Genomic DNA, 23048 nt, shown 5'->3' on the forward strand with positions numbered 1-23048 from the left:
ATAACAAACCTAATAATCTATTTATATTTTACCAATGACTTTCAGAAGAGTATAAGTCTGCCTGCTACAAGATGTTTGCACGAAAGACCTTGAGGGCCAATATCTGTATATATTATATGTAGGAACAAATGGAGGTTAATTCCAATTGTCGTCTTTTCCTCAAACTTTTCAACATTGAATTAAATTGTACTTGTTCCTTTGCACTTTATGTCAACTCAGCTCTTCACAAGAAGATATACAGTATATACATTTTCTATTAATTATGGAATATATTAATATTAGCTGTGTCTCTTAATAGCTTTGACTGTATTCAAGAAAGAGTCTTGAAAGAGTCTATTTATTCTATATACTTTTATCTATGTTGAAGCCTCTGAATTACAGCATTTTATAACGAATGAGATGCTCTCACAGGACATGGTGGGATTATAGACTGCATTGAAATTGTGATAAATGAAAATGATCCAGTACGTTTTTACTGTACTTTCAACAGATATTCTGTCAACAGATAAGAGCATGAGAAAAGGCTCTTTATTTTTTCAAATCAAAATCACTTTCCTAACACTGTCCATTTCAAAACATTGGCCTGAGACCAGCATGCACCTTCATAGCCTCCAATTAAAGCCATTCCAGAATGAATTAAGAGCCTGTATAAGATGACTAGCTGCCTAATGTCCTTGCCAGTTATAAAAGCAAGTGTTTGAAAGCTGACTGCCTAGCCTTCCTATTACATGTGCGTATCTCCTGCAGGAAATCTGTTTTGAACAGGAAATACATACAGAAACCTATTGATTCCTGCCCTTGAACATCAGGTGTAAGTGAAGCACAGATTCTAGGTGACAAACACATTAACAAAATACCACATTTCAGTAGTTTGGATAAATCCTAATTCAAGCACAGCAGCTTTAGAGCACATTAAAAGTTTACTTGGCATGACTTGCCTGTCTGAGGGAAAGATAAGCCTCACTGGACTCCTCATCTCGTCACAAGGAATGAGCCAGGGAGCTGCTGCAGGAGTGAGGGTGGGTTGGGGGGAGGGTGCAAGAAGAATCATGAAGGGGGTGTTCAGCAGGAGATATATTTATACAGAAGAGAGCAGAAAGGGTGATATTAGGAGTCTCAATATCTCCCAAACTTCTGTTTTTACATAAAAATATTTGTAACGTGGGGGAAGGGCAGCATGCAAATCAAGTGCATCAAATTCATTACCACAGTAATTGGCTGGAAGACTTTATAAATAAAGAGTTCAATATCGTGCGGTTTCCATTCTCTAATTGCAATCTGTTCTAATTTGCCCAAATTCTGATTCAGTACACGGGAGGCAACCATAAAGTAAATTAAAACCTTTGAGTGCTGAGAATTTGCCTCCAATCAAGATCAAGTGGGACAGAGGCGGTGTATAAAAACAGCTCCTTTACATTCATCAACAATCACCGTAAAAGGATTAATCAAGCTGAATTACACCAAGGATTATTAAAGAAAACATCTTAAGCAACTATAAATCCTTTAGGTATTTCGCCGTTCCTTGAGGAAGTCACAAGAGAAGAAATTCAGTTGCCATTAATGTTGTTAATGTTTTTTGTGCATTTGGTATATACAGTACTGTTAGTGATCGAGACCACGGGTCAAAAACAGCATGCGCATGGCTGACCGGAAGTTATTTTATTTTGTAGCATCCTAAAGCACTTAGCAAAATTGTATGCTGCGTTGTAGCAATTTGGTCTTTAGAATGCATTTTCATATCTCTCGCTTTGATTCATCTGTACTTTGTTTCTATGTAAGAATATTTGGGAAACTTAAAAAGCATTACGCTGTCTTTGTATCAGCTATTTTAGGAAACATGGCAAGCACCGCTGAGCTCTGTCGTACAGCTGTCAGTGACTTTGATAAAATAGGGAATAAAAACTCTTCCTGCACTAGCTTGTCGTGAGGCTGCTGGCTTTTGGGTGACAGCCCAAGCACCTTTTGGTGAGCCATCCCAACAGCACAGCTCCTGGTCACCTTTAAATTTGTGACACCGGCTTGAGAGCACTAAAAAAAAATCGGAAATGTCAACAAAATCGGAGGAAAACTAAAACGGGATGGTTTCTAATATACGACAACAAAAACGAGAAAAAACATTTCCAGGATCACAACAGATCAGAACGCCTAAAGACAGGAAGTCCTAACGGAATCCTGGAGAAGTGCAGAGAGTAAAGATGATGCCTGATTGATTTACCACGATTAATCTTTATCTGGGGATGACCTGCAAGTTATAAGGGGCAATTCGGAGAAACAGGAATGTATGCAAAGTGTTTTAAAGGAAAAATGGGTCATACAGCCTTCCCCTGATAGATAGACCATGAGAATAAAAAGCAAGATATATCCTATGGTAAGAGTCTCTAATTGCCATTAGCTGTATACCAGAAAAACTAGTTCCTGTCAGATCAAGACTGATCCCAGAAATGTGCTCAGAAGGTGGAATGTAAGGTTACAAAGCTACAACGCTATGTATGGAAGCACTCCTGTGTTTTGACACCGCAGATATTGTTAGGCATTCTTTAACGAGAAAAGCTGTTGGATTCAAACCCTGAATCCAACAGGAGGGTAAATATCTGAACCAGAAAACTGAGAGACCTGTTCCCTCATACATTCTTTACAGAAATTATTTCTTCAGAATTATTTTATACTAAGTACGTATTACAATAAGTATTTCAGGTGGGTAGCTGCGTCAGCATGCGTAGGCTGCAAAGGAACAAGTAATAGGTTTATTCCATGCTGAAAAAAAGAAGAAAGAGAACACAACGTTTCGGCCGTGGAGCCTTCTTCAGGTGTGAGAGAGACAGGGCAGTAGGCAAAGGTAAAGTAGTCTCTCTCACACTTGAAGAAGGCTCCACGGCCGAAACGTTGTGTTCTCTTTCTTCTTTTTTTCAGCATGGAATAAACCTATTACTTGTTCCTTTACAATAAGTATGATTATTATATATTAAATTAATATTTTATAGTATTATTATTATCATCATCTTTGCACTTATATAGGGCTTTAATGTACGCTCCACTCCAGTAATGGGGGCTCCCCTCCAACACCACCATCATATAGCCCTCACCTGGAAGATGTGATGGCAGCCATAGAATACCAGTACACTCACAAAACACCAGCTCTCAGTGGGAAGGAGATCAGAGTCGTGAAGTCAGGTCATGGTTGGGGATTATTAGGAGGCCATGATTAGTAAAGGCCAGGGGAAGTTTGGCCAGGACACCTGTTCTTTCAAGACATGCCCTGGAAGTCCATAGAATGACCACAGATAGTCAGGAACTCACGTGTTTGACAAGGTCATGGGACCAACACTGACGTTTTCTATGAAAATGTAATGTATATGTGAGCAAGTACTATTTCACTCATGTTCCTGTTTCATGTCATTGCACCTGACTATCTTTGTAGAAATTGTGCTTGTTTTTTATGTGTACGTTTTGGCATTGTAACTTACCATTCCGTTGCACGTACACAGGTCTACATTTTGTGGACAAATTCCAAGAGGATAGGCTTTTTATTTTACTACATAGATTTTGATCACACTGTAAGTATACATTTTGTTCTGTAAAATTACATCCATTTGTTGAAATAACAGTGTTTCTTAAACTTCTTTTACTGGTTTTACTGATCTTATCTCAGATTCCTTTTGTTTGGTTATTTTAGGACCCAATTCTCAAAAGTGATTTTAAGAGTGTTTGTTTTAAAGATCTGTTTTCAGAGCATGTTAGTTTAGCAGCCTTTAAGAGAGGAGCTTTCAAAGCCTGATAAGTTTAAATTAATTATGTGTTCAAAATGGTTGCTTAAGCCAGGTCTAGGGATTCTCCAAACATTATGTTGGTAAATGTTTCTGTGACTAAACTGCCTGACAGAAATTTCAGGGCTGTTCACAACAGTCGTACAAATATAGGCAGGACACAAAAATAATGTGTAAAACCAGTGGCTTTTTATTTTTTGCTCCTATGCCAGGAAAAATATTTACAAAAGAAGAAGACAAAACATGTAACAAAAGTTACAAAATTGCAATTTCAGACAAACCAAGCTGTGTTGTAGCACATAGACCAGGTTACAGTCAAAGACTCACAATGCTTTGAATGCTCAAATAAATACCCTACACTCCACCCCTGGCAATACTGTGGATCCACAAAAGATAATTCAAAATTTAAAAAAAATTAATCTGTGAAAATCATAAATACTTACACAATAACAATAACGAAAATCCAAATATTGTATGTCCTTCCTCTACATATCCTGGAATGACAGTCGGAAACAGATAAGTGAATAGAGATTATGATCTCATTGGAGGTCAGGGTGTTCTATAGCCTTTCATTAACAGTTTCTCATTATCTTTATATATTTTGATTACCAATTTATTCCTGTGTAAGTGTTCATGATCACTGAGCAAAATTTATTTCAATGTAATTGTTAAAGCCCTGCAGAATCACAAGGAACATTAAAAAACACTAAAATCTTGAGCTTTGGAAATTAGTTTGTAGATGTATGACAGCTTAACAATCAATTAACAATCAACTGAAGCAACTGTGTGTTTCAGTTACCTTACTGTACCTCTGCTGATAACCATGCAGCTAATCATTGGTGGAGACCAGTTATACTCTGTTGAGTGTGGTTTATGGTTATAAAGATTTAATTTTCAGCTCCAGTTCGGAATTGTTACCAAAAAGTAGTCACTCTTTTGCTGTTGACCTTCTTTGGAAAGTGACTTTGTATTCTGATCTGTAACTGTAGACTTCACAATAGAAACTAGCTTTACTGTGCAGTAAACACCAGGATGTGTTCTTTACAGCTCCTAAAGTTTAAAATTGATTTCCAAGCTCTTTTGTTCACTTTCCAAGTCCTTGGGTCTTAGCTTTGTCCTCCCTAAAGAGTTGTGGTTTCTGTGTGCTGTTTTTAGACATGGCAAAACAGCTGATTACACTAGGGCTTCTGAAATGTCCATTTAGACAACAGCTGTGTTTCTCCATCGTTGCCTGAGATGTGGAACTCAACCACAGTAAAAGATCAGATTGTTTCTTGGATTATATTTCACAGCAAACTTGTTCAAATGGGTCATTTCACAGTGATGCGTGCAACTGGTCCCAAGACATGTTCTGCGTTGTGTGCATAACCCTGTGGAAGAGTCTGCTGCGTTGTATTAAAATGTTTTCTTCTTGCTGACATAACAGAATTCTAATTGGTTAAAGATGAGGAGGGAGTAAGTGATGCACAATGAGCTTCATCCCTAAAATGACCTCCCCGTTTCCTTCATTGAGCACAAGGCAAGCGCTATTTCACTTGTCTGATTCCTTGCAGCGAAGGACTTATTTAGCTGCCCGGTGTTAAACTCATCTGGGCCGTGCCCTGCAGCTTTTGTTTTTTTGTCTCCCTGTGCTGTTGATCTCCCATCCTTCATAAACGGCAAATCTCATCCGCAAAATAACAGAAGAAAAAAAGGGAATTTGACTGGTATCAAAGACCACTTCTGAGGGATGTCAGCATCGGATGTAATAATAGTGGAAGCAAGTGGCTACTTGCAATTTGCTTGATATAACCTCTCCACCAACTCCCTGTGTGTGCTTATTTAAAGCAACACTTGAGAGAGCAACAGCACCAGAGTGAATTCCAGAAGTCATTTGGAAACTACAGTACTTCCACCTCCCAAGTCATATAAATTGAATGGTTGGGGAGATGACATCTCCCAGCACAATACATAACAGGTCATCACGGAAGCCACATCAAGGCAGTGTCATAAACCCCAGCTTTTCATCGTCACCCAAAGATTCTGATTGTACAGAGATGTGGTTGCTTGGGGCTGGCTGACATTGCACTGTAGCCACATGTTACAGTATCTTGATATTTACAATGCCAAGTGTCTTTCACTGTATTGTCCTATAGGTGGCTGGTCAATATCACAGAATTGCCCTCTGGGCACCCAGGAACAGGAGCTCTGAAGAACTGAATCACGGTCACAGACTGCCCTGCACTGTCCCACTCGGTACAAAAGCAGAAGGAATGCCAGAGATCTATACTTCAAAATGAATGGATCACATGCCGTCCAAGCAGTACACTGGCTTAGGAATCAATTGAAATTGAGCTGCAGAACATAGAAAATGTAAAGGAATCACAGTACTGTATGTGAGAAAAAACAAGGGAACTGAGGCATCAAAACGAAGTGTTTTGTGTTGTTGTAGTTGTTTTTAGTGGTGGCGAAAGAGCTATAAAACTTTAACATATTGTAGGTGGAGAAGACACCATGGGTTTTATTATTACCTCTCTGGTAGAAAACATTTAGCTCTGCAGAGTTCAACTGTGTGATGTGCATAATCTAGTGTATGGTAACCTAAGGTTTTGCAGAAAAAAGTGTTTTTCATTGTCTGGAATTTTAGAAGTCATTCGGTTGCTGTTTTATTGCTTTACCCTCAACAGCTGAGGCTCAAAGCAGAATGACACTAGCCAGCTCATTACAGAACATCACTGTCACTCCTTCAGCCCGAGCTCATCACAGAGGTCCCAGCACCTTGTGTTCTCAGCTGACGTCTAACACAGATGAAAAGAAAGAGATGGTTTTTCATGGTGGCCTGTTCTGATTCTGCTTGTCTATGTTGTTTTACTGGCCTCACTGTGAAGAGTAAATCTCTATTGATTTTAAAGCAATGCTAGCTGTAAATTACTGCCCATGACACACTTTGTCATATTGGAACAGGGAAGTGTATTGATCTGAATACAGCCCTACTCGGGGGATCCAAAATCTAATTAGTGAACCAGGGGGGAAAAATCCATACAAAGCACAGGAGTAAAAAAGCAAAGACTATAGCTTAATACAAAGGAATTTGAACACTAATAGGTTTATTTTTAGCATCTATTTCATTTCATTTTAGTATTTTACAATACAACATTCCAGATAAAAAGTACAATATAAGTGGTATAGAAACTATAAAATCATCAGCAACCTTGAAAAATAGAGAAGATGTAAAAAATGAATTAAGAACTCAACACTTTAATTCAGAGGTAAAATGGACTTGATTTTGTGTTAATCACCATACTGTTGTGTAACCTGTGCATTTTAATGTTTTTGATAATGCAGTTGTTCTGAACAGACTAGCTCTTTTGAGAGCTCTGTCAATTTGAAAGCCTTTGCAACAGTGAGTCCATTTAAGCAGTGTCTCAGTCCCGAACATATAGCACTCAATCATTCTGTAATTGTATCATCTTATTATGTGCTGCACAGAATCATTATTGTGTGGTTAGTTAAATTATTGCTTGATGGATCGTCTGAATGGTACATTTTGTATCACACAACTGTTAATTGGCTGCAGGCCCCTGGGAATCACTCTGAATAAGACTGTAACAGGCTCTCTCATCGAGTGAGGTTATGAAATACTGAGTCACTGATATTTCACATGGACAGAGACCACGTTGACAGAATTCACAAGACAGTGGCAGAGTCCTGTTATTCTTCATATTGTTCTTTTTTCTTAAAACAGTTAAGGATCTCCAGTAATTATGGCATATATAGTATGATACTCCCTATCCACATACATACCTCCGATAGTCTGGAATTGCTCATTGTGAAACAGTGCAGATTTCTTATTACAGTCCAGCTTGAGGTGGATAATATCCATACCTACTTTCCTCTGAAACATGTACTGAGCCATCTCACGTTTACCTTATTTTAAGACCTTACACTCACGAGAGGGTTCTCACTAACAGCGTTGCCATCTCACTGGCAGGTTACAGGGCTCAGTGTTGAGCTAACACATCTGTCTGAATCAGGGGGTCTTCAATCCAGATAATCCTGTTATTCTTATAAGTCAAAATAAAGCACCTGTTGTGTTCCTTCAAACTTGTTTAAGCAATTGAACAATTAATCAAATTGGACACTGGTTTTTAAGGGCTGAAGGATATCTTCATTTTCATTCCAGCTGAAATCCTGAAAACCTAATTGAACCCACCACCTGTTCCTGTGATCAATTAAATTGTTCCAGGCTTTTAAATATTGATGATTATGAAGCCTGTCTGGACTAGGGCCCCAAATGAAGTCCATCCAGCTCCATGGGTACTTCACCAGCTGTGCTCCATTCCTTAAGAGATTGCAGGTCTTACTCAGGCACCACTGCAAGGTTACATTCCTGCACAGATTGTATGTGAACAGAAAACCAACTTCAGACACAAGATAGTGACTGGAGGACCTTAGCACGCCTCTTCCACGGCAAAGAAAAGTCTCAATGAGGGATCTCCAACCCCCTAGCAGGCCACAATATAGTTAATATTATAGGACGCCTGAAATTACCTCTTAACTTGCAGATTGTGAACACCTGCAAGTTATTGTTCCATTAAACAAGTAATTTATTTAATTAAGGAAACTCTGGTTCTTGACGGAAGGAGAGTGATAAGGTTTTTGTTCTAAATAGTCTGTACGTACTTAATTTAACAAATTGCCTGCATAACTGGTCGAACACAAATAAATTGTTCCAAGTCTTAATTGATGATTCAAAGACTTCCCATTAAATCTGCTGGATAAGAAGGCAGAGTTTTACACTGCAAGTCTGAAGGTTTTATTTTGCTCTCATTTTGCTGTAAAAGAGCAATTTTCTCTGAAGCTATGGGATTTACATAGGGGGTATTATTTCAGAGTTAATATATACAAATTTTGCATGGGAAACCATGAATGAGGAAAGAGACAAAGGGACATGTAGCCATGTTTGCAGTATGGGGGGCTGGCGGCTTTAATATCTGGGTTTTCTGTAGAAGTTCCTCTATGTAGCCCTGTCCCCCCGGATCACTATTTTGTGTGCTACACATGAAAAAGCAGCTTTCGGAATCCCACCAGTCTCATATTAATGAGCCTTCAATTTTAAACAGCTTTCTCAGCTGAAAGCTCCAAATTTAAATAATAAATCATCTGGGGCTGAGTGACCAGTGGAAAAGTGATTGTGACTCATTCTAAAGTCATTTCCTTCACGTTAAAGCCGACTCTATTAAAATAAAAAGCCTATTTGCAGCCTTTGTAAGCATGAAGGTATATATTAAAAAACTAGCCTCTGCACTTTGTCATTTAAAACATTTTGTAGAGATATCGATGCATAAAGGCCTCTGTGTTTTTCAGTACTTCAACAGACAATACAGTGTTTTCTTGTTTGCTTTTGTTAAGCGCCTGGACTGGTAGAAACATATCCAATTTCAAATGTATTGTGTTATCTCTGAAGTCAGTTCAATTATATCAGTTAAAGTGCAGCGCCTACCTTCTCCTAAATGTGTATTTGACTCTTTAGGTCTACCAGTGTGTTCAGTGGTGAACCACTGCCCTCAAGTGTGAGGAACTGGTGTTGCACAGTTTGAGATACTACACATCTCATGCCTATTCAATCATTATAACTAAAGCATTACTACAAAAGTAGCTTTGTAGTCAGTCCACTTATGTTGACAAGCAATCAAAGAAGGTCTTCCAGATAAATGAACAATAAAAACAGTGTTTTATGGCCATCTACTATCTACCCACTTGAGATTTAATGCTAACCCAAAACAAAATATTAATAATAATAATTATTGGAAAAGAAAAAATATTCTGCTGGGAGAGGTACAAAATATTCATTTTCAGATATATTTCAATAAAGGTATTTATTTTATTCCAGTTTCAATAAAACTATTTTATAATTGGAATGGGAAAAAACAGAATAGAAAAAAATTACAGATCTGAAAATTAAATATAGCTAACTGAGGGGGAAAAGGAGATTAAAAATAGTTTTACTACTGCCATCTAACATTTCAGTGTAGGTGTGAAATACGAGTTTCAAATGTACTTTGCCAAGACTAAATACTAATTCATGGTGGTTCAGAGCTACTTTTGCTCTTAAAGAAAAAAGCTTAAAGCTATTCTGTCTTTATAAAGTTCGAAGATATTGCTTGCGGCAGTCAACATAATGGTAGCCGTGTCCGCATAAAACTGTACTATTCTGTAAGATCATATTAAATTTTATTATCCATAATATTAATCTATAGGATTCTTTTCAGTATTGTTAAAATAGTCATTCTCATGAACTTACGTCGTTTTCTGTATTAAATTAAAGAATACAACACTGTCTAGAGGAGATCAATTTAAAGACAATTTAAAGATAAACACCTAAAACATGCTGCATTTATTAATGACCTCTTCTTCCACTGTTTCCTACTTAATGCTGGGGTATAACAAGGTTTCAGGCAAATGTGACACTTAAAACGTATTACCTTATACTGTCTCTCCTAATCTTTTCCAACTCCATATTCGTTTGACCACAGCAATTTAGTTCACAGGTTTATTCTAGCCTGTCCCTTCCACAGCTCATCTTTGATCTGCAGACATCTTCATTTTAATGTTTGATGTATGATGAGTAAGATGTTTCTGTCTGGAACAGCTGGTAGTGCGCTATGGACAAATATCAACGAGCACTGAATTCTTCCAAAGAAAACTAACAACATTGGACACTGGAAGCCCCAGAGTTATACGAGCACTGCAACAGTCTTTTAACTACTACATTGAAACGCAGAATATTTTTCTCACAAGAGGAGCAATATCAAGCCATTATCAGAAAACAGCTTGTTCCTAGAAAGGGTCACAGGAATACAGGGACTTTCCCCAAAACATACGTCGCAAGGTGGATGGATGGGATGCAAGTACACTCGTACAAGCACAGGCACAGTTTAGTATTAACTAACAACTGGCCGGCGTGTCTGTGGCAGGTGGGAGGACAAAGCACCAACTGAAAACCCACACAAAATATGCAAACTCCCAATGTAAATTACAACACACAAAACATCTGAACGACCAAAGCATATTATGTAGTACTATCTGAACATTTAATATGAAAGTATCAAATGTGGACACTTGATAATAAGGTTCAATAAGAAACATGAACTCACAGTTGATTAATGGTTGATATCATAGTGGTAAATATGTATACAAATTAGCGTTACTGACAAAACTGAGTGTATGTGAAATGTTACAGAGATTAGACAACAAAGCCGAGAGCTTGATGTTCAAGCACATCAATCCTAAAATAAACAGTGGTTAAATATTACAACATATGTTATATGAAGAGAACATGAGTAGCTATTAATAACTACTCTACTGACAGTTAATATAATATGTATTCATTATGTACAAAGTTTTAATAAAGTATTAATAAATGGTTTATTATTGAACCTTATTATGAAGCAGAGAGTAGAAACTAATCTGATGATAACTAAACACAGTATGGACTAGTAAATGATGATCATTTAGAATGTAAAATTTAAATGCAGTTGTCTTCCTGTCAGCCTGACTAGTTCCTCTTTTATTTCTTTACTTTCGAAACTTGCACAGAAGATCATACAAGATCGTGCATCTCCAGATTCATCATGTAGAAAAGAAAAATGTGCTGCAGAGTTCCAGGTGTTCAAAATCACTGTCGGAAAATAGAATCACTGCAGTATATGGGTTATGACTCCAAAAACGTTTCAATCCTTTGATTCACGTTTCAAAAATATCATTTTACAATAATCACTCACTGTTATTACATAGTGTGGTTATAAATAGTCTTGACAACATATCCTTTCTTCTTTATAGCATTTGATGCTTTGCCTTCAGTCACGAAGTTCAAATATCTGAACATTGTATTATATTTATAATTTTCAAGTGTCGATTTAACCAACTTTCTGACCTAATTTTGGTCAATGTCTATATTCCAAAACTTTATTCAAGGTAAAAGCTTTTCAAATAATTAAATCTTCAGGAAATGAGTAGCATGTTTAGAATGCTCTGCTTGCTTGAAGCAGCCTGTCGTATTGTTTTCATAAGTGAACCCTTCACAATCATAAGTCGAAATCATGCTTGTCCCATTCTTGCTGATTAAAGGGTGTATTTTGCCCAGTGAGGGAAGCTTTTTCAGGAATCTTGGAAAGAGAGAGTGACTGAGTGGAACTGGGCTGGCTCTCTCCAGACAGGTCGTCCACTCTGGCCAATTCATCACGTGGTAACAATGATGTCTTCAGCCGCTGAGAACAGACAAGTTATGAGAAATTGTCACATCCTGCTGTAGTCCGTTGAAGCAGCATATTCAAGCAGCAAACATGACTACAAAAAATGACTCATTTCTTAACAGCTAGACTCTATGATCAGCTAGTCTCTTGGAGTTTCTAAAATCCTTCTTGTTATTCATCATCATCCTTTAACCAACCACATGGTAATATTATTTATTATATCACTTAAATACATACATATGCTAGACACTCCAGATGTTGAGGATCGATTTCAAAGCTGCTGTCAGATTTGAAATTTATCATGGCCCAGCTGATGATGTATGGTTGGGAAATTAACATTTGCACTTTGAAAGACAAGATGAACAGGATAAATACAAACGAGGTCATAAAGGCCTACAACTGAGCAAGGCAGTTATATTGCAATGCTGTGTATTAAAGTTCTTAAACTGAGCACCAATACTATTTCATAAAGTTCTTATCAAGATAATGTCAAAATCACCTGTGGGGGGTGCACTGACATTTTATGAAAGACATGGCATACAGTATGTAACTTTATTGTGCTGATTAACATTTCTTATTAAGATAAGCTCTGTGCTCCAGGCTGCAGATAATATCTTGTAGGATTCTCTTCCATTCCTATCAGAAACCCTGAACAAACATGTGCCTGTTCACTAGTCTCTGAGCCCTGGGTGCAACACATTGCCCCAGCTAGTCCCACAGATGTTCAAAGGGGCTCAATACTGGCGAGTATGGCATAGTATGGCATTTTGTATCACAAGATAGCTGTAGTCACATGGGCAGTTTGTGGACATGCATTTTCCTGCTGGAATGTTGTCACATCAGGATGAGCCTGCAGGAAAGACCTAATGTGAGTTACCAGGACTTAATGTAGAACCATGCAGTCAGGTAACCATCAATCACTACAAGAGGAGTTCTGTAGTGACTAGACACTCCTGCCCAAACCATCACACTTAGACCTCTCCTTCAGTTGATTTGTTATTGTATCATTCTCTGCATTTGGGCTGCTCCATGCTGGCATCCATCACAGTGATCCACCCAAAACCTTCATTTGTCTCAAAAGGGGACTTGGCTTCACTGGTGAGTTTTTCCCTTGGTACAGTAAGTCGGAAATATTGGTTCCTTGCTGCATTTTTTTTGTTCTTGATGTTCACCAGTATTGACATTCAACAGTTTAAATCAACTTGTCCCCTGTGACCACTCAGCTCTCTTGCTAATGAGGTAGATTAGTTCTGACGCCTCAGTCAAAATCACTCGAGAGTAACGTGGTCGATTATGGATAATCAGTTAATCCAGATGACAACGAAACTATTGCAAAATCCATATACTTTATATTTCTAAAAACATACATGAATGAAAAAGAGTGCTAGGATTCTGCTGAGGCTCAGCATATGAAAGGGACAGGTTATCCATTTGCACTCATTCTTGGATACTCTAGGCACTGCTGCTACATGTATTAGTTGTGTTGCCTGTCGCACCTGTAGGAGTGTTCCCTCATTGTAATAGATTGTGTGCAAAGCTCCAAGCGGAATCCACACGATGGAGATTAGAGAAATAAACCAGCCCAGAACTTCAGCCCACACTGGGTAGGTGTAGGTCTTCCCATAGCGAGCTGGAGTGTACTGGACAACACTGGAGATAAAAATACACTGCAAGGCAAAAAAGATGACGTCAGCAATGTTCAGCCACTTGTCTGTAAGCATGAGGCTGCAGAGGACTCCCAGAAAGATGAATTTCTGATCATTAATAGGAAAGAAAATATACTATACATCTGATAACATGAAAAATCAGAGAGGAGGCAAATACTTTTTCACAGCACTGTATGCTGTATAAAATGAAAAATACAAAATAAATATACAGACCCAATGGTAGTGGTTTTGTGTAATTTTTGGATCATTCATTTACTAACAGTTACATAAGCAGAATGGGTGAATGATCCCTTTGTGAAAAGAAGGCATGCACCTATCATTTGTGACCTGCTTTCTGCTTTTGCTTCAATTAGCAGTTCCCAACCCTGTCCCTAGGGGACTTCTCATGCTGAGTTCTTAACCTCCACCTCGTTTTCAAAGACTTCTTTTCTAAAAGCTAAGAAAAAAAGAATAACAAAATGCTTCAGAAGAGACGATACATACCATGACCAGCAAGGGAGAGAACACCAGCCAGCACACCTTGAAGAAGACACTGGGAGGCCTGCCTATCATTCTTGTCACCATCTTGGAAATTCTTCCTGCTCCTGCAATGCAGACCAACAAGTGTCAGCCCCCTATAGAGGAAGCAGTTAATTAGGCAAATGAGTGTAAGTTCAGGTGAAGAAGAGAACAGGCTGTTTAACCTGTCCAAGCTCTCAGCATAAAACAAAGTCCTAATGAACAAGTGAGTGAACAACACTTTTTTGATAAAAAGAAACAGAACTATTTTTCTGAAGAGAGGATACGACCGCTATTTACCGAAGATCCAGCACACGGCCACCACCTCAAAGAAAGCCATGAACATGAGTGACACCACAGCAGTGTAGTGATCCATCAGCTGGAAGACGAATATTCCACCCTGCAGAAAAACGGGCAACGCTGTCAGCAGGCCAGGCCTCCAGAGCCTCCATTTCATCACCACTGTCCTCGTTCACATCAGAACTTAACCTCTTAGCACAGACACGGATTCAATCACTGATTATAAACACAGAGCCTGATGCTGAAGTTCTGGATTTTGAAAGATTCCAATTAATGGTTAATGTTTTGATAGGTGTAATATGAGCCACAGATTAACACCAGGTACAATGTGTTAATATGCTTTTGCATTCCATAAACAAACTTGTGTAAATTCTTAAAAGAAAAATAAGTATTCCATCAGATATGGTACTCAAATTCAAGGTTTTCTGAGGCAAATTAGTTGTAGTTTCTACAGGAGAACAGCTGAATTTGGGTAAGGCAGGTATGAGGCTTGGATTAAGGGCAAACAACTTGATACAGTTCCATAGAAGAGGTTAAAGCTTTTAATCCTTCCAACTCACCTGAGTGATATTAGGAATTCCAACAATGAAGCCAACAGCACACACTGCTAATACAACAATTTCCTTTCTTTTCAAGTATTTGAGAAGCTTCAGGCCAAAACCATCCATAATGCATGTCACGATGACTTCCACCATCCCAAACTATAAAGAATGAAATGTGAATGAGTTTCACAAGGAATGAAACACTTCTGTTGGCATTTCTTGTTGAGACCTGTACAGGCCCTCTCAGGGCCACGTCTCATTGTCTTAAATGTATGCTTTGTTGGATGTCTGCATTTGATATCTACATAAAGCTCTGTTTTCTTTGCATGACCTCAAGCATCAGTTGTTTTCACAAGAAGACAACAGCGTGTAAATGACTCCCATCCTCATGCTCAGATACCGAGCCACAGTCTGTGCAGCTGTGCAGCTTTCATACTGGATGGGGGCAGCTCCTCAACACAGCATTCATTGAATTGACTGAGAATCTAATCTTGGTTTATTTCTCAGCTCACTTGATAAGTAATTATATGCTTCCTCTTCCTGACGAAAATATAATAAGCTGATTATCAGTGTTGTTTTGAACTTTTTCCCACAATCTTTGAAGCCGTAGTAAGATGTAAATTAGTCAAAGAGCCAAAATTCTGTTTAGAAGGAAGGAAAAAAATCTTTCCTGCATTGGGAGTTATTTTAATATTTAAAAATAGCAGATATTTTTGTACAGAAAAGGAAAATTCCTTCACTTGCACCTACCAATGTGAATGGAAAAAATGAATATATTACTGAAACTGTTTAGGGTGATTTAAAATCTTTCACTTTCTGTTGGTCACATTATGCTCAATTCAGAAATACAATCTAGTGCAATTAGTTATATTCATGTGTACCTGTTAATTATGCTCAGAGTGAAAAAGAAACTAAGGCTGCATTAATTCCAGATTAAAGTCCTGGAATAGTGTTGCAGAGCCATCCACCATTCTTAATGAAGGAAATCTCCAACTTGATATAAAGAAATAATGTTGTTTACATGGAGTAAATGGTGCTTGGAACACTTCAATGTAGTTCATTTTAATTCACCGAGATCTTTTGAACTATAGTCAGATGCTGTGTTTGAATCTTGTACAGTGAACTGAATGACATTTAACCAACCAAATAACTTGTGTCCCCCTTCCAGACCAGTGAATGTACGGTAATTGAGCAGTGATTAATTAGTCTCATAAGCAAAGCCTTGCTGGTTTTTACAGTGGCAAAAACAAGACCAGGCGCAACTCTTACTCCTTCCTCTTACCTGGCTGTCCAGACCCAGGCAGAGCAGCATGAGAAAAAACAAACAGGCCCACAGCTGAGCCACAGGCATGGTGGAGAGGATCTCTGGATACACAACAAACACTAATCCAGGGCCTAGGACAGGAAGGACAATGGTACCACACACTCAACACACCAGGAAAGATGCAGGATTGTGGCATACTCAAAATAAAAAAAAACACACCAGCAGAATACTATCCCAGCTGCTAAATGTATTTGAGAGCCCTCACTGAAAGTGCACCATTTAATATCTTTGCAAACAACGGCAGGAAAATAAAATGGCTGGGTAAACTTTAATTAGTATAGAATTATAAATCTAATAAAAAACCAAAGATCCAATTTCCTGTGACATATGAAAATCAATAAAGGGTAATCTGTGTGCAGAATCATATTAAATAAGTAATTTAAAAGCTTGGTGCTTCTTCCACTGCAAACTCCTGTTTGTGTCCACTGAAGAGTATTGTTCATTTCCCGCCCCACAGCGGTATAGTTACCATCTGTGGCTATGTCATCCACAGGCAGGTTGTGTACATGAGCCATGTAGCCGATAGCTGAAAAAACCACAAACCCAGCAAAGATACTGGTAGCAGAATTGGCCATTGAGACAATTAACGTGTCCCTGAAATGGAGAAAATCAGAATAGGTTAAAGGGCAAGGCACAACAAATAAGATTAGAATGTAGTTTCTGGGAGAATTGTTGAAATTAAAACATTTACAAGTTCACAAACATCATACAAAATGTCTGCTAATGTATTTGTGTAGCTCTTGTATGTACATTACCCTAGATAAGGACATTGGTTAATAATTAATATATAAATTGTGAGAGAATAATACAGATTCATGTCTAAACTACTTGTGCTGTATCCTTACATAACAGCATAAGCTATTCATCCATTAACCACTTCTTCCAATTCAGGGTCACAGGGGAGCTGGAGCCTGTTCCAGCAAAGAAACAGGTGCAGGACAGGGTACCCCCTGGACAGGACACCACTCAGCCACAATGCAGACACAAAAACAGACATGCACACACTGACACAAGGCCAATTTTCCCAGAAGCCAATTTAACCTACCAGTATGTCTTTGGATAGTGGGAGGAAACCGGAGCACCTGGAGCAAACCCACACAAACACAGGGAGAACAAACGCCACACAGATAGTACCCCCAGTGCAGAATTGAACCCAGGGCCACAGTTTTACAAGGCAGCAATGCTAACCACAGTGCCACCCACTTGTAGATATATTTCTGAAACAGCCATAAAAATCCAATCATATTTTATTATTATTTTCAATAATGATTTAGTTATTTTTTCTGGAATTCATAACTATGAATTACAAAGGGCATTATCCTTCCAATTTCGATCCACTTTATCCAATACATGGTCAGAGGGTATTATGCTTTCAATTAAAACTAAATTGTTAGATTTTTCTGAATTGGTGATATACAGTAATAACACATCCATACAGGACTACATGATAATCAGGTCACTGATGGCTTGGATGTACACACACTGTTTCAGAATCTACCAACTCTACAAAACTGTTGTATAGAAGAAAGTCAAAACTAATCCAACAAGGCAAAAGAGGGCAACACAGAGATCATATAATCAATCAATAAAAATCATTATATCTCTGAAAGAGGGGATTTTCCATCAAGAGCACCCAGAAGCCCTTTATATATAAGTAAATATGTAGTTGGGAAAAGCAAAATCTTCTTTTTTTAGTAACATTTTTCCAGGATTACACCAACAAGTACTTTGAAACTAGATTTCATATACTGTTTTCCCTGTAGAAATTGCTTTCTATGAGGAAAAAAGGTTTGTTTTCTTATTAAAAGGGCAGAACGTATAGTTGCTGTTTTAAGATTGAACTCCCACTGAGTATAATATGAATTAAACCAATTGGATATTCATTTGACATTCAGATCAGACTCAGAAGTCTATTTTACCTGAGAATGTTGTTGTTAAATTTGTTGTAGCTTGCCAAGGATATCATTGAACCGTAGCCAATGCCAATGGAGTTGAAGATCTGAGCTGCAGCATTCACCCACACCTGTGGAAAGGTCAGTCAACACTGCTTTGTTCTGTAATCCACACCAAGAGTAGGTATGACTGCCACACTGCATCATGGCATACCAATGTTATTTTATTTTCAAATGTTACCACAATACCACACAAGGTCATGAAGGATCTTTCCTATTGGTTGCTAATGAAAAAATACTTGTTTGATAATGTGAGACAGGACAGTTTTGTTTTCTACACACAAAAAACTGGTGCTTCTCCTCTAACAGCCAATAGGAATTTCAGGTGTTGTCACTTTATGCCCCCAGATGGAGAAAACAGAGTTCCATCAATATTATGGAAGCTTGCAATGGACAGTGTTTTCAAACCCAAAGTCATAGCAGGTCCTCTAACCAGCAAGTGCTCTCCCATGCACAGGGGTAAATTCAAAATGACATCATGCAAATCTCAGGCAATTGCGTATGATGCCATATACTGTAATTCCTGTGCTTTTTCCATCTGCATTAATCAGGATTTTTTCAGCCATTGTTGTGACACATTGTCATTGTACTGTATTTAACCTCACTGTCCTTATCCTTACCTGTACTTCCAGCAGCTTGCTCCAGACAGGAGTGACAAAGTACAGGATTCCAGTCTTGGCTCCAGGCAGCTGCACGTTGTTGATGAGTAAGGCCAAGAGAATGACATAAGGGAACGTGACAGTGAAGTACACCACCTGGAGAAACAGACGAGCAAAAGAAAGCCATTTATTTATCCATCCGTAACTACATGTTTCAACCACAAGCTTAACCTCTGGCAGGGTGAAAAAAAAAACAATGCCACTCTCACTCACACAGGACTGAGACTTTGACAGCCTTTCCTGAGAGCAGAGTGCCACACCATTTCCAACACTGAGTGGGGTTAAAAAAAAATGAACAGTATTCTCAAATAGATGTAATTGAGGTCCAACTGAATCACATAGCAATGCCGAATGTTTGATGCAAACAAGGCTGGCTCTAACCCCTGTGGATGAGAGAACTGTAATGTGTTATGAAGTAATGTCATACGTCTACATGCAAAGCTCCATGCAGAAACCCTATTAGTTTTAGGCACATTGCTATGTCATTTGCCGTTAGTGAGCGTAACCATTCATAATGTTTAAAAATGGCACAGGCAACATATCCATCCATATACCTTGACATTTAGAGAAAACATATGACACAATACAATGTGTGCCTAGATGCCAAGTCCAGCTTTGAAATTGTAAGGGTTGTAGAAAAGTCATGATGTTTCACCTTAATGCTGTTTAAAGTTTCTGCTCTAACAAGGATGACTGCTCTAACAATAGAATTATCCAGTTTAATATCTAACTCTACATAATTTTTCTTTTATGTAGATAAAAAATAATTTCAAAGGTTAACTTGGTCTGTGCTGAATTTTAGATAAATCATTCTTCTTAGTCCTAACAGTGATAAGTTACTGTACTCAGTCTTCAAACGGCAAGAACTCGTCTTGAATTTACAGTATAATCAACTTAACTATTTATGTTGCCAGTTTCATGAAAGTGGAAAAAGTTATTATGCAACCTGTACACAAATATCAGATCACTTATATTTCAGCATGGATCCTCAAGATACTTAAAAGTGTTTCTACAAAACCTACAAATGCTGTGAAAACAAATCTCAGCATGTAGAGAGAGGGTGTTAAATGTTTCTCATTTGCAAAACTGCACCACAGGGGAATTTTCTAGTATCATAAAAAAATCTTTAAAAACAACAGATTGTCTTGAAATCTCACTGTCATCAACAACTTCCAAAACAATCAAACCTAATGCAGAAGTACCAAGTGTTTTTCAGAATAAAAGCAAAAGAATACAGCTATTGTTTACATTGTTTTTTCATTTTTTATTCTTGAGTGAAGGAGGCGAAGCTGTGAAATGTTCCCTTTCTTTCCCACACCACTCCTCAGAGCTCAAAGCAGGTCAAAGGTCACTGAAATAGACGCCCTTTTACTCACCTTCCCGGTGGATTTGACCCCTTTGAAGATGCACAGGTAAACTATGGCCCAGGCCAGGAGAAGGATACCGAACAGCTCCCAGCGCATGTTCCCTGGCTTCTCAATGCCCCCAGTCTTCTCCAGTAACCTGTAACTGAGAAGAGGCAGAGGAAAGATGAGAACTTCTCCAGCCTTGACAAACTGTGCTAAAAACGGGCAGAGTGGCTCCAGCGAGAGCTCTCCCTGGCTGGGCAGTGTACCACTGCCAGTCTGCTGCTGCACCAGTGTCTCAAGTTACCACCAGAAAAGATTTGGGTTCTGTTATTGGTTATTAAGAGTTTTGATTTTTCTTCTTCCATGTACATGCTTACACCTGTAATGAAGGTAGTAGGATAAAGAGGGCTAAAATTTTAGATTGTCAAGACTTGTAAACAGCGGTTTCATCATGACTGTATCTTGCATTTGTGTTTTTTTTCCTGGACTATTTCACACTGAAGGGAAAAGGTGCTCAGTTCAACATTTCTCCATCAACATAGGAAGAATCTCGTGCAGCTGTTTCTTGAAGGAAACCAGGATATCGGCCTCAGCAACAAGACAGGATAGCTCATTCCAAACTCAATTCTGTCAATTCTGCTGCTGAGAAACAAACCAGGAGCAGTGTGGAAGAGAAATACTCACTCAAAGAACTGCTGGCTGGCGGACTGGAGATGGGTAACATTCCCTGGAAAGCCACAGGAGCAATTCTCCTGAATGTTCCAAGTACTGTTACAAGTCTGCCAAGGAAGAGGGGACTGGAAGGAGTTGAAGAGGTAATAGAGGGCCCAGGCCATAAGGACATTGTAGTAGGTGCAGAGCACAAAGGAGATGACAACTGTAGACAGTCCTACACCTGTAGAGTAACAAAGAAAAAATCAGAGACTGCTTTATGTCTTTCCTGTGTTTTCTTCCTTCTGTTTCTAATTTTGGCTTCTGTTCAAGGACAATGATCCCTCTCTCCAATATGCAAGGAGTAAAGGGCTTCCAATGTAATTTTACTTTATTTTCTGTTTTCAGGTTTCTATAACGACTCAGAGTGATTAAATATGCCCTCCAAACTTAAAGTGGACACCTGTGGCAGCCTACTGAGATGTGAATGTGCCAGCACCTGGATAACTGTGCAGTGCTGAACATTTTCAGCAGCCCCCAAACAGAACAGAGAGCACACAAAACAACATAATACTTGACATATGGCACAGCCCTGCAATATTCCTCACAACATTCAAAATTCCCATTGAAATAATAGGGTGCTGTATCTCTTCATTGAGAATGGTAAAACAGAAACAAAGTACCTGCATAACAAGGGGCAGCAATTATTTTATCCATAAGATCATACCTTTATCAGAAATCAGAGAATATGTTTTAAAGCATCAAACTTGTGAAGCTTTCAGCAATTATTTCTCAACACCAAGCCTCTTATGGGCCACTATGGAGTGACTTTGGGCTACAAAAGTCCTATGTGGGCCACATGGGAATGACTCCTGCCCTATACTATACAAATTAATGAAAGCTAAACAGCTTCTGCAATTATTTTGTCCTCCAGAGAGTCAAAGGACATTGTATCCATCACATCTTGACGTTGTACATTACCTTTGCAAATATAACAAAACCCAGAAGATCTGGATCTATATCTATATAGCTACACAATCAGCACAGGCTATAAACAACACAACCTTTGACTTAGCTCACAAAAACTTGTAGCTCCCAATAAGGCATCACAACTAAATATCAGAGACTAGTGGTCAAGTATGTGTCATAACTATAGCATGAAATAAGTAGCATGAAAAAATGACTAGGAGGAACTAATTATTTGGCAAAATCACTATGGCATTACAAAATGCCAATTAGTTGTGATTTAATAAGCGCATTTAGGAAGAACATAATGAGGTAGAAAACTAGTCTGCTTTTTACTCTTAAATATTTTTGTATGGGACTTTCAGAAATTAAAAGCAACAGTCCTTTGGTCCTCAAAGTCCATTTGCTGAAATGAGACAGGCTTTTTGGACTCGTCCCTACATAAGTAGTTATAAAGTAAGTCACTCAGGATGCAAAATGGGACGGCAGTCCGAATTGCAGCCTATACTTTAAGGATTATTCCTAGGAACACTGCGGCTTTGAGCATTTCTTACACAATGTATTAAAAATGCCCGTGACAATTCACTAAGGGGACCTAGACCACAGGGTGAAGAGATATAGAACAAGCTGACTATATTTAGATACCTTTGCGCATTTCTGCCCAGGACCATCATATTATGTTAGGAATGTGACAATCCTTCTACTCATAAAGCATCTGTGAGAAATGCAAATTGTAGCAAACACCCACAAACGTACATTAACGTGAAGTCAGGATTGAATTTTCAGTTCTTTGACATGCTTAAACCTGATGGTTGTACAGCAATGACAAAGCAGGCCAGGACACAATAAACACGTGGATTCCTTTACTTTTCTCCAGGAGTTTTCCCACTTTTATCATTGTATTTCTTGGAGATTGAAAGCTCTATTCCATTATTTTATTCCCTCACATCTTTCATAGTTCTACCGAGATGAGATTGCAATCTTAAATTTTCATAAGTTTTCCACAAAAGCAAAGACAGGGAATACAGAAAAAGATCTGGCTGTTAGTATCTAGGAATTTCCATATAATCTGAACTAAAGCATGAGTAATAGTACAAAGGCAAATCCGCAAACTAGTATCTGCTGCTATCCTTTTCTTGTCA

The 23048-nt window shown here is 38.4% G+C and overlaps 1 protein-coding gene across 1 annotated transcript in view; it reads right to left on the minus strand.

The window, feature by feature from the left end:
- Positions 1-11295: 11295 nt before the first annotated feature.
- LOC148819055 (sodium- and chloride-dependent GABA transporter 1) overlaps positions 11296-23048 on the minus strand; it is a 28094-nt gene continuing 16341 nt past the window's right edge. Inside the window, exons 3-13 of the mRNA XM_088936082.1 lie at positions 20974-21184; positions 20317-20449; positions 18902-19036; positions 18249-18352; positions 16799-16923; positions 16288-16400; positions 15024-15164; positions 14464-14563; positions 14149-14249; positions 13495-13665; positions 11296-12013 (exon numbers count right to left, since the gene is read on the minus strand). Of these exons, the coding sequence (XP_088792208.1) occupies positions 11831-12013; positions 13495-13665; positions 14149-14249; positions 14464-14563; positions 15024-15164; positions 16288-16400; positions 16799-16923; positions 18249-18352; positions 18902-19036; positions 20317-20449; positions 20974-21184 (1517 nt within the window). The 3' untranslated portion in view covers positions 11296-11830. The remainder of the gene's footprint in view (positions 12014-13494; positions 13666-14148; positions 14250-14463; positions 14564-15023; positions 15165-16287; positions 16401-16798; positions 16924-18248; positions 18353-18901; positions 19037-20316; positions 20450-20973; positions 21185-23048) is intronic.

Source organism: Atractosteus spatula, chromosome 17 (genome assembly GCF_055471065.1).
Source record: "Atractosteus spatula isolate fAtrSpa1 chromosome 17, fAtrSpa1.hap1, whole genome shotgun sequence".
In the NCBI taxonomy this organism is placed as follows: domain Eukaryota; kingdom Metazoa; phylum Chordata; class Actinopteri; order Semionotiformes; family Lepisosteidae; genus Atractosteus; species Atractosteus spatula.